The sequence below is a fragment of the Ursus maritimus genome, unplaced genomic scaffold (assembly GCF_017311325.1).
Source record: "Ursus maritimus isolate PB19 unplaced genomic scaffold, ASM1731132v1 scaffold_29, whole genome shotgun sequence".
Taxonomy (NCBI): Eukaryota; Metazoa; Chordata; class Mammalia; order Carnivora; family Ursidae; genus Ursus; species Ursus maritimus.
Window position 1 is genome coordinate 15,289,184 of NW_024425452.1, and position 14,205 is coordinate 15,303,388.

General features: G+C 38.1%; 1 protein-coding gene across 3 annotated transcripts in view; it reads left to right on the top strand.

The window, feature by feature from the left end:
• PRIM2 (DNA primase subunit 2) overlaps nt 1-14,205 on the top strand; it is a 309,655-nt gene that overhangs the window by 163,287 nt on the left and 132,163 nt on the right. For all 3 annotated transcript variants that reach the window (XM_008691748.2, XM_008691750.2, XM_008691749.2), the window contains exon 8: nt 11,838-11,905. In XM_008691748.2, coding sequence (XP_008689970.1) covers nt 11,838-11,905 — 68 coding nt within the window. The remainder of the gene's footprint in view (nt 1-11,837; nt 11,906-14,205) is intronic.

A 14,205-nucleotide genomic window follows, 5' to 3' on the forward strand; every position in this document is an offset into this window, starting at 1 on the left:
AACTCCCAGTAAAATGCCCTGCATGTAGTAAAAACTTGAGGAATGTTGGCTGTGTTGCTGCTGCCCTTATTCTTACTCCACAACAGCAGTCCTTTAAGACCAGCAGAAGTTTGACAATTCATTATCTCTTGGATGGATGCCACCATGAAAAGCAAAATGTGTTGAATTCCACTTGCTAGATCTTTGTTTTGCTTATTAGAAGTCTAATTGTGAAACTGCTTGCTGTTGTAGCTTAAGAATTTTGAACCAAAATTATTGGAATATTCTAGAAGTAAAATGATTTTATGGGTGTTTTACTTTATGGAAAACAATCCAGTGATCCATGTACATTTATCACGGCATATCTTTTAATACCTTTTTCCCCCTTGCTCAAGCAATTGTTTTACATTTCTAAATGATGTAGAGAATCAGTAAGGTGCTTAGGTTATCCTCTGAATAGCAAGCTTCTTTTCACTCCATAGGTTTCATGATCAAAAATCAGCCCTGGGATGTCTGCTTGTGCTATTCCCAGGTTTACTTTCTCAGTTCTTCATATCATCCAGACCCCTGAACTGGAAATATCTTGTTAACTCTGCACTGTTTAATATTCTTTGGAAATTAAACTACTTGGGCATGTTTAGAGCTCAAATGAAATCTATGCGTTTTGCTTGACAAGGTTGTTGGTTGGTTTTTAGAGCCTACATATTGAAAATCATGTTTGAGGCTAGCTGATAGAGAAATTTTCATGTACTGAAGCACTGTACTGATGAAACCAACTCTGTTGTGAAGATCAAGTGAGATAATGTGTGTACGAGCCCAGTGAAAACCAGAAAGTGCTGTGGGCATGTAAGTACTAGTGTGTTAGGACTAGTGGTGAACAGCATCTCAGGCAGCCAAGGGGAACGTGAAACTAGGGAACAAATCTGGTTCCAGGAGCAAAGGGGAATATAATGTGGATTCTCACAGTTTGGGATTTGTAATTGGGATCCCTTGCTATTATAAGAAAATGAAGTTCAAAAAGACACAGGATTTTCCATTGTTAAAATCAATGAAGTTAAAAGAGCAGCTGCTTGTAAAAGTTAATTTTACTTGACATCTGCCTTGGTCCCAGTAATAAAATTGATAGTTCTGTTGAACAACCTGTTCTCTCTAGAGCTATATCTTTTTGTTACCGTGAGGTCTCTCTTTAAAGAAATCGTTACCTTTTGATTTCAAAAATTATTTTCTCAATGTATAAATTTTGTGTCTCTTAGAACACATGCATAAGCATAATATATGCGTCTTCAACTTAGGTGAAAAGTGTTGGTATTCTAGAGTTTGAGTTGGTTGGTATTCTTGTGTGAAATAAGGCTCAGTATGAGCCATCTCAAATCTTTTATGAAATGAGATTGTAAAGACATTTTGAAAAGCATTCCCACTTGTTCTTAATTTAAAAAGACACTTATTTGAAACTTGTGTCCACACAAAAACCTGCACGTGGATGTTTTTAGCAGCTTTATTCTTAATTGCCAAAAGCTGGAAGCAACCCAAATGTCCTTCGGGTGGTGAATGGATAAGTAAACTGAGGTACATCTAGATGATGGAATGCTAAAAAGAATGATCTATCAAACCCTTAAAAGATGTGGAGGAACCTTAAATACCTATTGCTGAGTGAAAGAAGCCAATCTGAAAAGGCTACATACTGTATGATTCCAACTATGTGATATTGTTGGGGAGGAAGAATTTCCTTTCCCTTTGGGTGCTTCTGACATGAGACCGATTAACAGGAGAAAATCCAAGTTAATAGCATATGTGTGGGGAGTCCACAGAGACATGGAAATTCCAAAGACAGTGCAGCAACATACTGCTTATATGAGCTAAGGAGATGGTTATGGTGTCAGGATACAAAGGGGAGAAAACCATTAGCAGGAAGGTGAGGAGATGCTTGAAAAACAAAGGTTTCCCTGTTAGTTTCTTGGGTAAAGAGGAATCTCTGTTAATAGTTCTCTTTCTAGTACAAGTGGGCAGTTGAAGGGGAAGTAAAGAGCTTTACCTGAATCTGCTGGGTTTTGATTGTTTTTAACTCAAAATAATGTTCATGTCCAAGTGACCCATCTTGGGGAGGCCTGCCTTTGGCCCCTATGATGTTCCAGCAAAGGCAAAACTGTGGAGACAGTACAGTAAAAAGATGAGTGCTTGACAGGAATTGGGGCAAGGGGAAAGAAGAGATGAATGGATGGAGCACAGAGGATTTTGTGGGCAGGGAAACTTGTTCTGTAGGATACTACAGTGATAGATATGTGTATTATACATTTGTCCAAACCCATAGAATGTGCAACACCAAGAGTGAACAGTATTGTAAACTATGAACTTTGGGTGATAATGTGTCCGTGTAGATTTGTCAGTTGTCGTAACTGTACCACTTTCAGGGTGGGGGTGGTGCTGGTCATGGGGGAGGCTATACATATGAGTATACGGGAAATCTCTATACCTTCCTCTCAGCTCTGCAGTGAACCTAAAACTGCTCTAAAAAATAAAGTCTATTTGAAAAAAAAAAACAACAGAACAAAGAACACCTAAATTTGGTCTCTTTGCCATTTGTACATGTCCATAAATGTCACTGCCGTAATAGCACTGCGAGAGAGTACTACTCTGCCTCTGTGAGCAGAACAAGATTATATGAAAGGAAAGGTCTAACTTGTGCTGATTACCCATCTTGGAATTCTTTTAAGGTACAACTTTGATATTAGTGCATATTGTCATTCCTCTTGAGTTTTGTAAGGAAGCTGAAATGAGTGGTAGAGGGTAAAAACGCCAGAGAACAAAATTGAGCAATATTTTCCAAGTGAGCATTGTTTTCTTGTCATTTTTATGTGTTTTAATTTAGCCAGTGTTGGGTGAGTAGTTCAGAAAGAAGGGATTTATTATTTTAAAATGAAGCCACCCTCTTGTTCTTCTTTTTCAACTGATTGAGTCACCTTTGTTTTCGAAATGTCTGTTGACTCTTTAAGAACCATTTACCGTATTTACTTATGTAGTTCACCTGCTTGTGTGTTCTTGTTCCCTCCCTTCATGCCCATCATTTGGAGGAGAATATCATAAATTTTTCCCCCCTTTCTATGGGCCCCTTTAAAAATTCTGCTTCATACTAGCAACTGGCTGACAGTAGGGTGTTAAGGGCAACAGTCAGCTTCACAACTGGAGGCAGAGTGCTTTCCTTAGGAAATGTTTTCTTTTACAAATTGTAATTCATTTATTCCGGGTGTTTAACAAAAGAATTAAAGGAGCTGTTGGTTGTATTGTCTCTCTCCCCCACCTTCCCTCTCTCATAAATCTGTAATTGCTTAGAATCACTGTTAGAAACTTTTAAGTCTGTTGGCAAAATTCCTTATTTTTCTTATTACTCCCGCTGGGGATAGCACATACCAGGCAGATACCGCTAATCTCCTATTCCGTATCCGGAGCAAATGTTGGCAATCAGTCCTGTTCTCTTCCCTGGATGTAGCTTGGAATGAACCCCCAGCGCTGTTCTCTGACAGCCTACTAGTGAATGACAATTGGGCATCCCTGCTTTATGCATAATCCCAGGCCTTTTTTGTCAGTCAATGGCTTTACCTGTGACTTACTTGCTGGTAACACCTAAATTTATATCTTTAACACCATATCCTCTCCAGGGCTCTAGATGCACATGTTCAGTTGCCTCTTGGATATTCAGAAGCACCTCAAATTCAGCATGCCAAGACACATGATTTCTTTTCTTCTCCCCAACCTCCTCTTCCTGTGGCCACTCTGTTGCAATTAATAGAACAATCTAGGTACTTGGATGTCTTCTATAACTTCTCTTGTTTTAGGCATAAAATTATGTAGAATATACCTCCTTCATGTTTCTCACATTCATGTTTTCCTTTCTGTCGCCACTGGTTCTACCATAATTTGATTCTTCATCTTAGATCCCTGGATCACTCCCCTCTAAGCCATTCCTCACACTGCTGGAAAATCAGTCAGCCTTCCTTCCTTTCCTCTCTTGAACCGTTTCAAACACAGATGTATGCGGACTAAAACAAATACCCATGTACTTACCTCCAGGATCATAATTCTAAAAATTGCTCTTTGCAGGCTCATCTAATTTGAGTGGAAAGTCTAAGAAGAAAATATTTTCTGTGTTTGCCTTACTCTTGAAAAGATATGAGAACCAAGCATGCTTTATATCTAGGTTTTCCATACTTGAGTAGATAATCTTCTAATTGCTATTTGAATTTAAATTTTCTTGCAACTTCACGTGCCTTTGAGCTGGGAGTCTTTTGAGACTCCCTTTCAAAGTAACTTACCTACAGTTATCAGTAGTATCTTGAAAATTGTGTAACACAGCACTTTCATTTTAGTAGTATTATATAAATGTCAAACAACATTTTTTTTTTTTTTTACACATCTAAGTGAGCCTTATTTGAATAGAATCATATGTACACTATTCTTTGCTCGTTTTCTGGAAATTTTTAAAGCAGTTGCAGTCTTGCCAGTTGAAGGTTTTTTTTTTTTTAATGGGTGTTCACTGTAGAAGACTGTGAACTTTGATGTATGTTTTAAACTTTCACTAATGTTGGAAAAATAGAGTTTAGTCGACATTTTTGCTTTATTTGTAGCTATTATTTAATGACCAAAACAAAACAAAAAACCCCATGCAGAAAGACATAGATTAGAAGGACTACGTCATGATTGCTCTTTTGGTAATGCCTGTGATAGTATATCCATAATTTGAGTTTTGGACTGGTGTTTCTGTTCTCATTTCCTTTGAACCAGGGAGCTGTAGTTTCAACTGCATTGAGTGGTAGAACACTGCTCCTCCTTGTAAAGGAGGACTTACAATACTTCAGTCAGCTAGACATGAAAAGAGAAGTGTGTGTGGACCCTCTAGTTGATAGGTCATATTTACTTATGAAAAATTTAGAAATACAGGACCAAAAGGGTCAGTGTTTAGGGCAGACTTTTCTAAACCCATGCTTCTTTTGGAAATGTTTGAGTGAGGTGAACCTTTCATCTCCTCTACAGTATTTATTGAGTGCCAACAGTATGCTACACCGTAAACAGTTTTAAGGAGTGGGGGAAAACTGGTTGTCAAGAGAGAAAGGTTTCTGCCCTGAGAATTTATATTGTTTTGGGGAGAGGAAGACAGACACAACTAAGCAAAGTAATAAGATGATTTCAGGTAGTGATGACTGTGGTGAGTTGCCTGACTGACAGAATACCTGCAGAGAGGGGACTGCTTTACCAAGGGTGATGAGAGAAGGCCTCTGGGAGGATGTTACATTTGAGCCAAATTGCAAATGATGTGAAGGAACCTTGAAAGCAAAATTTGGGAATCTTCAAGACTGAAAGTCCATGGGTTTGTGCATCTCGAAGAGCATTGTCCGGTTTTGAAAAGTGAGGGAAATTAGAGGAGACAGAATCACACTGGGATCGGGCAAAGGCCTCTGACTGGTTTACCCGTGAAGTTTGGTCTGCTCTGAATTGTACTCTGGCATGTATTGTGCGGGTCCCGATCTCAGGTGCTAGCACAGGCTCTGCGCGCGGGCAGTAGCTAGCCTGTGGTCCGAGGAGCTCTCCTCAGGAGGAGAGTGACAAGGTTGGACCACATACCTCCAGACTTCCTCTTGTCTTTTGTACCTTTGAATCTATGTGATATTTATGGGCATTAAAGGAGAATTATTCGGTGGCAAAATGCCTTGTCATTTTTTTGTAGTTAAAAATAGGGCAAAATGCAAGATATATTCAGTGATGCTGATCATTAAAATGAGATTTACTTAAGAATCTGTTATCTGTTATACTTGCCTAAAAACCACACAAGCCTTGCATTGGTTAGTTCATTTTGCTAGATATATTCTTAATAATGAAAGGACATTCTAACAGCTCACCCCAACCTCTCAACAATAATAAGAAATAAACTGTATGTGATGCCAACTTTTATTATGATTCCCATGAAACAGCCCTAACTCAAACAACCCATTTAGTCTTCACGATGTAAACTGTGATCGATCTTTCCCTTTCATTCTTACGTGTCAAGGACGCTGCTGTATTTTTTATTAAAAACAACAAACAAAACATGTGCAAACCAAAGTCTATTTAAACTAGACAATTATTCATTTCATGTTATAGAGGAAAGTTTTTTTCATGCCGAAAATCTTGTTATGATAGTGTATTGCTTTATTGTAAGGCTGACAGTTGTGATTTAGCTTTGATTTAGATTTAGTTTTGCTCAAAGCATGAATTTGAAAAACTTTAACCATGAACTGTAGATATAGATATACTTTTATTTTCATCAACTAATGGAATTATACACTTGCAAGTTTTTGGATTTGTCACACATTAATATTTATTAAATACTTGTCCTGCTAGTGGCAGGGGTGCAGTGCCCCTCATGGTCCTGTGAGTGTAGTAGGAGCTACTTGGGCTCAGAGAGAAATTTCAGAAGAAATGATGGAGCCAGCAGTCCCTAAAATGAGGTTTATGTTCTGTTAGCAAAAGGTCAGCAGATGGCTTTAAAGAGCTTTGGAATAGCTTTATAACCTCATCTGCTTACCATGAAGAGATACATGCTCTTTTTGAAAATGCTAATTGTTTTAAAAGTTGAAAGCAAAACCTTTGGAAAACTCAAAGTCTTCCTCAAAATAATTTACTCAGGTGTTGACCAGTGATTGAGGAATTTTTCTTGTCAGTGATTAAGATGCGAAAATAAGTTATAGGGAATGGGAAGGGGTGAAGCGGGAATCAAATCATTGAGCGTATGTGTTCCAGAAACTGGAGCTATGGCAGATTTCTACCTGATGATTCTTCTGTTATGTCTTAAGGAGTTGGCAGAAGCTGGACACAGGCATAGCTTGTTTTATTGTGCTTCGCAGATATTGTGTTTGGGTTTTTTTTGGTTTTGTTTTGTTTTTTTACAAATTGAAAGTTTGTGGGAACCCTGCATCCAGCCAGTCTATCAGTGCCATTTTTCCGATAACATTAGCCCACTTTGTGTCTCTGTCACCTTTTGGCAATTCAGATAATATTTCAAATGTTATTATATTTGTATATTTGTTATGGTGATCTGTGATCAGTGATATTTGATGTTACTATTGTAATTGTTTTGGGGTGCCACAGACTGTGCCCACAGAAGACAGCAAACTTGATTGATAAATGATTTCTGTCTTCTTTTTTTTTTTTTTTTTGAGATTTTATTTATTTATTTGACAGAGATAGAGACAGCCAGGGCGAGAGGGAACACAAGCAAGGGGGAGTGGGAGAGGAAGAAGCAGGCTCATAGCAGAGGAGCCTGATGTGGGGCTCGATCCCACAACGCCAGGATCATGCCCTGAGCCGAAGGCAGACGCTTAACCGCTGTACCACCCAGGCGCCCCATGATTTCTGTCTTCTCTTTGATCAACCAGCTACTCCCCTGCATCTTTCTCCCCTTGGGCCTCCCTATTCCCCAAGACACAACAATACTAAAATGAGGCCAATTAATAATTCTGCAATGATTTCTAAGTGCTCAGATGAAAGGAAGACTCGTGTCTCCCTTTAAAGAAATGATTAAGCTTTGTGAGGGAGACGTGTTAAAATCCAAGATGGGGCACCTGGGTGGCACAGCGGTTAAGCGTCTGCCTTCGGCTCAGGGCGTGATCCTGGCGTTGTGGGATCGAGCCCCACATCGGGCTCCTCCGCTATGAGCCTGCTTCTTCCTCTCCCACTCCCCCTGCTTGTGTTCCCTCTCTCGCTGGCTGTCTCTATCTCTGTGGAATAAATAAATAAAATCTTTAAATAAATAAATAAATAAATAAATAAATAAATAAATAAATAAATAAAATCCAAGATGGGCCTAAAGCTAGGCCTCTTGTGCCAAACGACCAACTTGTGAAGGCAAAGGAAAAGTTGTTGAGGGAGATAACAAGTGGTACTCCAGTGAGCACATGAATGAGAAGAAAACCTTAACGCTGTACGGAGAAAGTTTTCATGATCTGAATAGAAGATCAAATCAGCCACAACATTCCCTGAAGCCAAAGCTAATGCAGAGCGAAGCTCTAACTCTTCAGTTCTCTGAAGGCTGAGAGAGGTGAGGAAGCTGCAGGAAAGTCTGAAGCTAGCAGAGGAGGGTTTATCAGGTTGAAGGAAAGATGCGGCCTCTGTAATGTAAAAGTACTCATGTAGGAGCTGCAGCACGTTACCCAGAAGATCGAGCTAGAGAATTCCTGAAGGTGCTACACTAAACAGCAAGTTTTCAGGGTGGATGAAACAGCCTTCTACTGGAAGAAGATACCATGTAGGACTTTCATAGCTAGAGAGGAAAAGTCAGTGCGTGGCTTCAGAGCTTCCAAGGACAGGCCGACTCTCTTGTTAGGGCCTAATGTGGCTGGTGGCTGTAAGTTGAAGCCAGTGTTCTTCATCATTTTGAAAATCCCAGGGCCCTTCAGGATTATGCTACATCTGCTCTCCCTGTGCTCTATAAATGGAACAGCAAAGCCTGGATGACAGCACTTGTGTGTATACAGCATGGTTTACTGAATATTTTAAGCCGACTGTTGAGACCTCCTGCTCAGAAAAAAAGATTCCTTTCAAAATATTGCTGCTCACTGACAAGGCTCCTGCTCACCCAAGAGCTCTGATGGAGATGGACACCAGTGTAATGTGTTCATGCCTGCTAATACAGTATCTGTTCTGCAGTGCATGGATCAAGCAGTAACTTCAAACTTTCAAGTCTTATTTAAGAAACACGTTTTGTAAGATTGTGGCTGCCGTACAGAGTCATTCTTCTGATGGATCTGGGAAAGTAAATTGAAAACCCTCTGGACAGGATTCACCATTCTAGATGCCATTAAGAACATTTATAAATGGGAAGAGGTCAAAATACCAACATTAATAGGAGTTTGGGAGAAGTTGATTTCAGCCTGCGTGGAGAGCTTTAAGGGGTTCAAGACTTCATGGAGGAAGTAAGTGTAGATGTGGTGGAAACAGCAAGAGAACTAGAACTAGAAGGGGAGCCTGGAGATGGGACTGAGTTGCTGCAGCTCATGATCAGACTTGAACAGATGAGGAGCTGCTGCTTGTGGACGAGCACAGAAAGCCGTTTCTTGAGATGGAATGTACTCCTGGTAAAGATGGTGGGAAGGTTGCTGAAATGACAGCTAAGGATTTAGAACATGACATAAACTTAGTTGAGGAAGGAGTGGCAGGGTTTGAGAGGACTTACTCCAGTTTTGAAAGAACCGTGGGTACAATTTTTTCAAATAGCGTCGCATAGTACAGAGATATCATTTCTGAAAGGAAGAGTTAATCAATGTGGCAAATTTCTCTTATGTTTTGTTATAAGAAATTGCCACAGCCCCCTAACACCACCCTGGATCAGGCAGCCGCCATCAACGTTGAGGCAGGACCCTCCACCAAAAAAGATTATGACTTGCTGAAAGCTGAGAGGATAGTTAGTACTTTTTGGCAGTAAAGTATTTTTAAATTGTGTACATTTTTTTTAGACATAATGCCATTGCATACTTAATAGGCTACAGTATAGTGTTAACATTACTTTTACGTGCACTGGGAAACCACAAAATTGATTTGAGTTGTTTTGCGATATTTGCTTTGTTAAAGGTAGTCTGGAGCTGAACCTGCAGTCTCTCTGCAGTGTGCCTGTAGTCAGGCCCACCCGGCCTATGCCCGGAGTTTCAGCCATGTGGCCCAGAAGGGTGTTTTAGGAGACAGTCTAATGAAAGAGCAGGTGTAATAACTTTGGCCTGAGAGCCTAAGGGAATTATTAAATAATTTTAATTAGGGGGATGGTTAACTTTCATTTTGAAAATTTCACTCTGGCCTTGCTGTGGAGAATAAATTAGGGAAGAGGCAAGAGTGGAGGCCGAAACAGTGGTGAGTGGAGATGTATTAATAGTTTAAGAAAAAGGAAATGAAGGCTAAGATTAAGATGGGATTGGGTTGGGGTGCCTGGGTGGCTCGGTCAGTTGAACGCCCACTCTTGGTTTCAGCTCAGGTCATGTTCTGCAGGGTGGTGAGATGGAGCCTACATCAGGCTCCGTGCTTAACGGGGGCTCTGCTTCCTCCTCCCTCTCCCTCTGCCCCTTCCCCTCCTCTTGCGTGCACTCTCTTTCAAATAAATAAATCTTTAAAAAGAAGAGAATTGAGAAATATTTTCTGTATGGAATGAACATACATTTAGAAATATATTACTGTTACTGAGGTGTTTTTGTTTGTTTGCTTTCACTTAGAAAAAGACAGTTTGATTAGAAAGCATGCTGTATAGATTGACAGAAGTAACTGAAGAAGCCCAGTCTGTCTGCTCCATCTGTTTTCAGAAAATTGACTTTTGAAATATCTGGATAAATTTTCTTTTTAGAGCATAACTTTGCTTCTGAGCCATGAAATCTCTTAAGTGACATTTTATTAAGGGATTTGACATTAGCAGATATAGGGTGTATTAAAGTATTAAAGTGTTTTGTTGATAAAACCTTGATAGCGTTTTATGTCATGAAGTACTAGATTTAACATTTCTTAGAGATACTGAGAGTCTTTTGGCTGTGCTAAAATTGCAGCAGACTAATTGTCTTACTTTATTTTAAATTAGTTGACAGCTGTTGACTTGTGTTAACTTTTGCCCCAAAGTGGGAATGTCTCTCCATTATTATTGATTAGATATGATTTAATTAAAATGACTTCATATATGGCATTTTGGTCAACATTTTCTCCACAAATATGTATTCGATGTTTTAAAAGTGATAGTTTTATTTTACTTGGATAATACTGAAAATTAGGTGTTATGAATGAAATGTCTTTTTTGTTTTCAGAACATTTTAGTTAATGTATGAAATAATTAGAAAGGATACCTTCTATAAAACCAAAGGATTTCTCTCAGTTAGTTGTTTGCCTTAAGCAAGGTTCTCTTTTGCGAATTGTCAAATAATTTATGGGTAGATTTCAAGAACTATTTTGACATAATTGAATCCAGACGAAATCTTTTATTTTTGTTTTGATGTTTTATTAAGGTTACTTCAAGCTATCTGATTGCTTTGATGAGTGTTTTTAATCTGGGGAGGTTAAACTGTTATAGCATAAGAGGGCTTTATCTTAAGTACAGAAAGAAAAGTAAGAGATAACATGGAGATATCATTAATATTATTACAGTAAAGTATAGGAAAGGCTCACATTTTCATGATACACTGTCAGCCTGAGGTATATAATATTTAAGAATAAGTTTTGAATCTTACATTCTCTTTTCTAGATCAGTTTGGGGTCATTTGTCAATTATAATACTTTTGAGTTGCTTTTGTATGTTTAAAACATCTTTTTGGTTTCTTATGGTAATGTCAAAATGAAGGAATGCATTAGTATGGGTGCGTGTGTGTGTGTGTGTGTGTGTGTGTGTGTGTGTTGTGTGTAATTCTGCATGTAACCAATTTCACAGTGGCTTAGCTATAAATGAAAGTTTCTCTCCCCAATTTCTTCATCATCCTGGAAATCAGTGCTACAAGGTTGGTTGCTATAAATTTAGAAGCTTTTTCATTTTTATTTACAAAGATAATATTTTTATGACTAGAGGTTTTCTCATGAACTCATGAAAAGATATTCTCAGGATATTCTCCTTTTATTCTTTGCTTTACCTCCTTTTTCTTTACTTCTAAACTCAGTGGCATACCCTGCAAAACTTAGGGCCATAGAGTTAGCTTTACTCATACAACGTGTCTGCTTTCTGTACAATTCTTTAACTTAAGAAAGAAAAAAAATTGTATTTACATTGTAAGTACTCCCTCTCTTTCTGCTCCCCTGTCCCCATATTACATTTAGTGTTCAGATACTTTCAGTATTTGGTCTTCGCTGTTTTTACTAACCCGAGTCTCTGCTTTTAGTTGACAGCCAGGTCCTTGCCTGCCGTGCAGTCCGATGAGAGACTTCAGCCTCTACTTAACCATCTCAGGTAATATGAAGGCCCACCCTTGTTATGCTTATGATTGTAAGTGCATTAAAGTGGGTAAAGTGTATTAAAATGATTAAAACCCCTCAGTTACTAAAAACTTAAGAGTTTTTTCCTTGCTTTAATTCTGTGATGTAAGTTGAAGTTCTTAATATAATACACTTGCTACCCTTGACCGTAGGGTACTGTTGGAAGCTTTTTTAATTCAATGAAAATGTGTAGAACTGGTTGATAAATTTACATTAGAATGAACAGAGGTGACTAACTACAGAAAGAATTGAAAGGAATGAGCTATCTATTTAAATGCAAGGCTAAAGCATACCTTTGGGATCCCCCCACATGTTATTGGGGTAGATGAAATAGGTGGGATTTGTCTTCTAATTAAAAAAATAATATATTCTCATTATTTAAAAAAAAAAACTGTGGAAGTACAGGAAAGGGAGGGAAAGGAAAAAAAAAACCATCATTACTACTCAGAAGTAGTATTTCTTCTTTCTATGCTGTTTTAAAACCTAGTGTTGAAATTACACTTTTATAAAAATTGGTTTTCTAATTTAAAAGAAAACATTGTAAGAATTTTTTTTCCTGTTATTAGTATCTCTTCAAAAATATTATTTTTAGTGACTGCATGGTATTTTCTCATGACTGTACTGTAGTGTATTCATCTCCGTTTGGGGGCATTTACACCATTTCCAATTCTTTTCACTAGTATAAAAAATGCCGCATGTTAATCTTTATCTGTATTTTTGATCATTTTCTTAGAATAGGTTTTCAGAAGTGCAATTACTTTGTCAGAGCATATGAGCCATTTTAAAGATTTAAATATATGTATTTCTTTTTCAAAAACCTTATTCTACTTATATTTTTGGGTTATACAAGATTGCCCACAAGATTGTTACTGTACCCTGAACAAGATATAGGACAGCTAAAACCATGGCTAATTTAATAGTTAATCATGGAGATACCACTGTGATCAAGTACATTTCATTGACTATTAAGAATGATTTTAAAACTTTTTTTTTTTTAAAGATTTTATTTATTTATACGACAGAGATAGAGACAGCCAGCGAGGAGGGAACACAAGCAGGGGGAGTGGGAGAGGAAGAAGCAGGCTCATAGCAGAGGAGGCTGATGTGGGGCTCGATCCCATAACGCCGGGATCACGCCCTGAGCCGAAGGCAGACGCTTAACCGCTGTGCCACCCAGGCGCCCCGATTTTAAAACATTTTATTATCCATTTTCATTTTGGAGTGGGATTAATTATTTGCATATTTGTTCACTTATTGATAGCATCTCCTGATTTCATTTGATATTACATACTTTAGATGTAGGATAGTAATTCTGAGTTGTATTTGTTATTACATTTTTTTTCTGGAAGTTTTTGGTTATGTTACATTATCCAACGTACCTACATTTTCAGGTTTTATGTAGGCAAACACCAGTAGTGTTTTCCTTTATGATTTCTTTTTATTCTTTTAGTTTTTTGAGTATGTCCAAGAGACCTGAATATAGGGGGACAAATTTTTTATTAAATGGCCATATGTCACTGTGCTATTTTAGATTCTGTTGAATTCCCATATTGACAGCACATGCTTCCCTTCCATTGGGTAGAAGCAAACCATGTCATGAATTATAAAGTAAGTTTGAGGGCCAATTTCCTGTTGCTTGCACTGGTTACCAAAATTGCTAGTTTTCTTTGATTAACCTATTTTGAGAGAATTTTGTTCTTGAATTTAATGCCAATAATCTGTCATTTAGGCGCTTAGCCCACTGTTGTAAACCACCTGTTTGTATGTGACTCCTTCAACCCTCCCTCCCTCCCTTCCTTCTTTCTTCCTTCCTTTCTGAATCCAGTCAGCAACCCTGAATCACCCTGATTTATTCCATCCTGATCTTTACGTGTCTCTTCACAGCCTACTGATCTCAGTGTGTTTCTTCACAGCCTACTTCTCTTTCAAGGTTTTACTCCTGTTTCCTTTTGGCTTCTTCGAATGGACAAAAGGCAAAATGTTCACATCAAAAATAAAGCTTAAGAAGTAAAAGAGAAAATGAAATTCTTTTAGTAAATCCAAGTAGTATGTATTGGTGAATTAAACTCTTGTCATATTTGACATATTTGTGTTATGTATAAATGTATATGTTAATGTCTTTGGGATTTACCTTTGCACAGAGCTCAGACAAAATTCATTGAGGGTGAAAGGGGACTGGGATCCTGTCATTGTATCAAACAGCACAAAGTATGGCTTTACAAGATTTCTTTCTCAACTTTTTTTTTTTTTTTTTTAAAGATTTTATTTATTTAT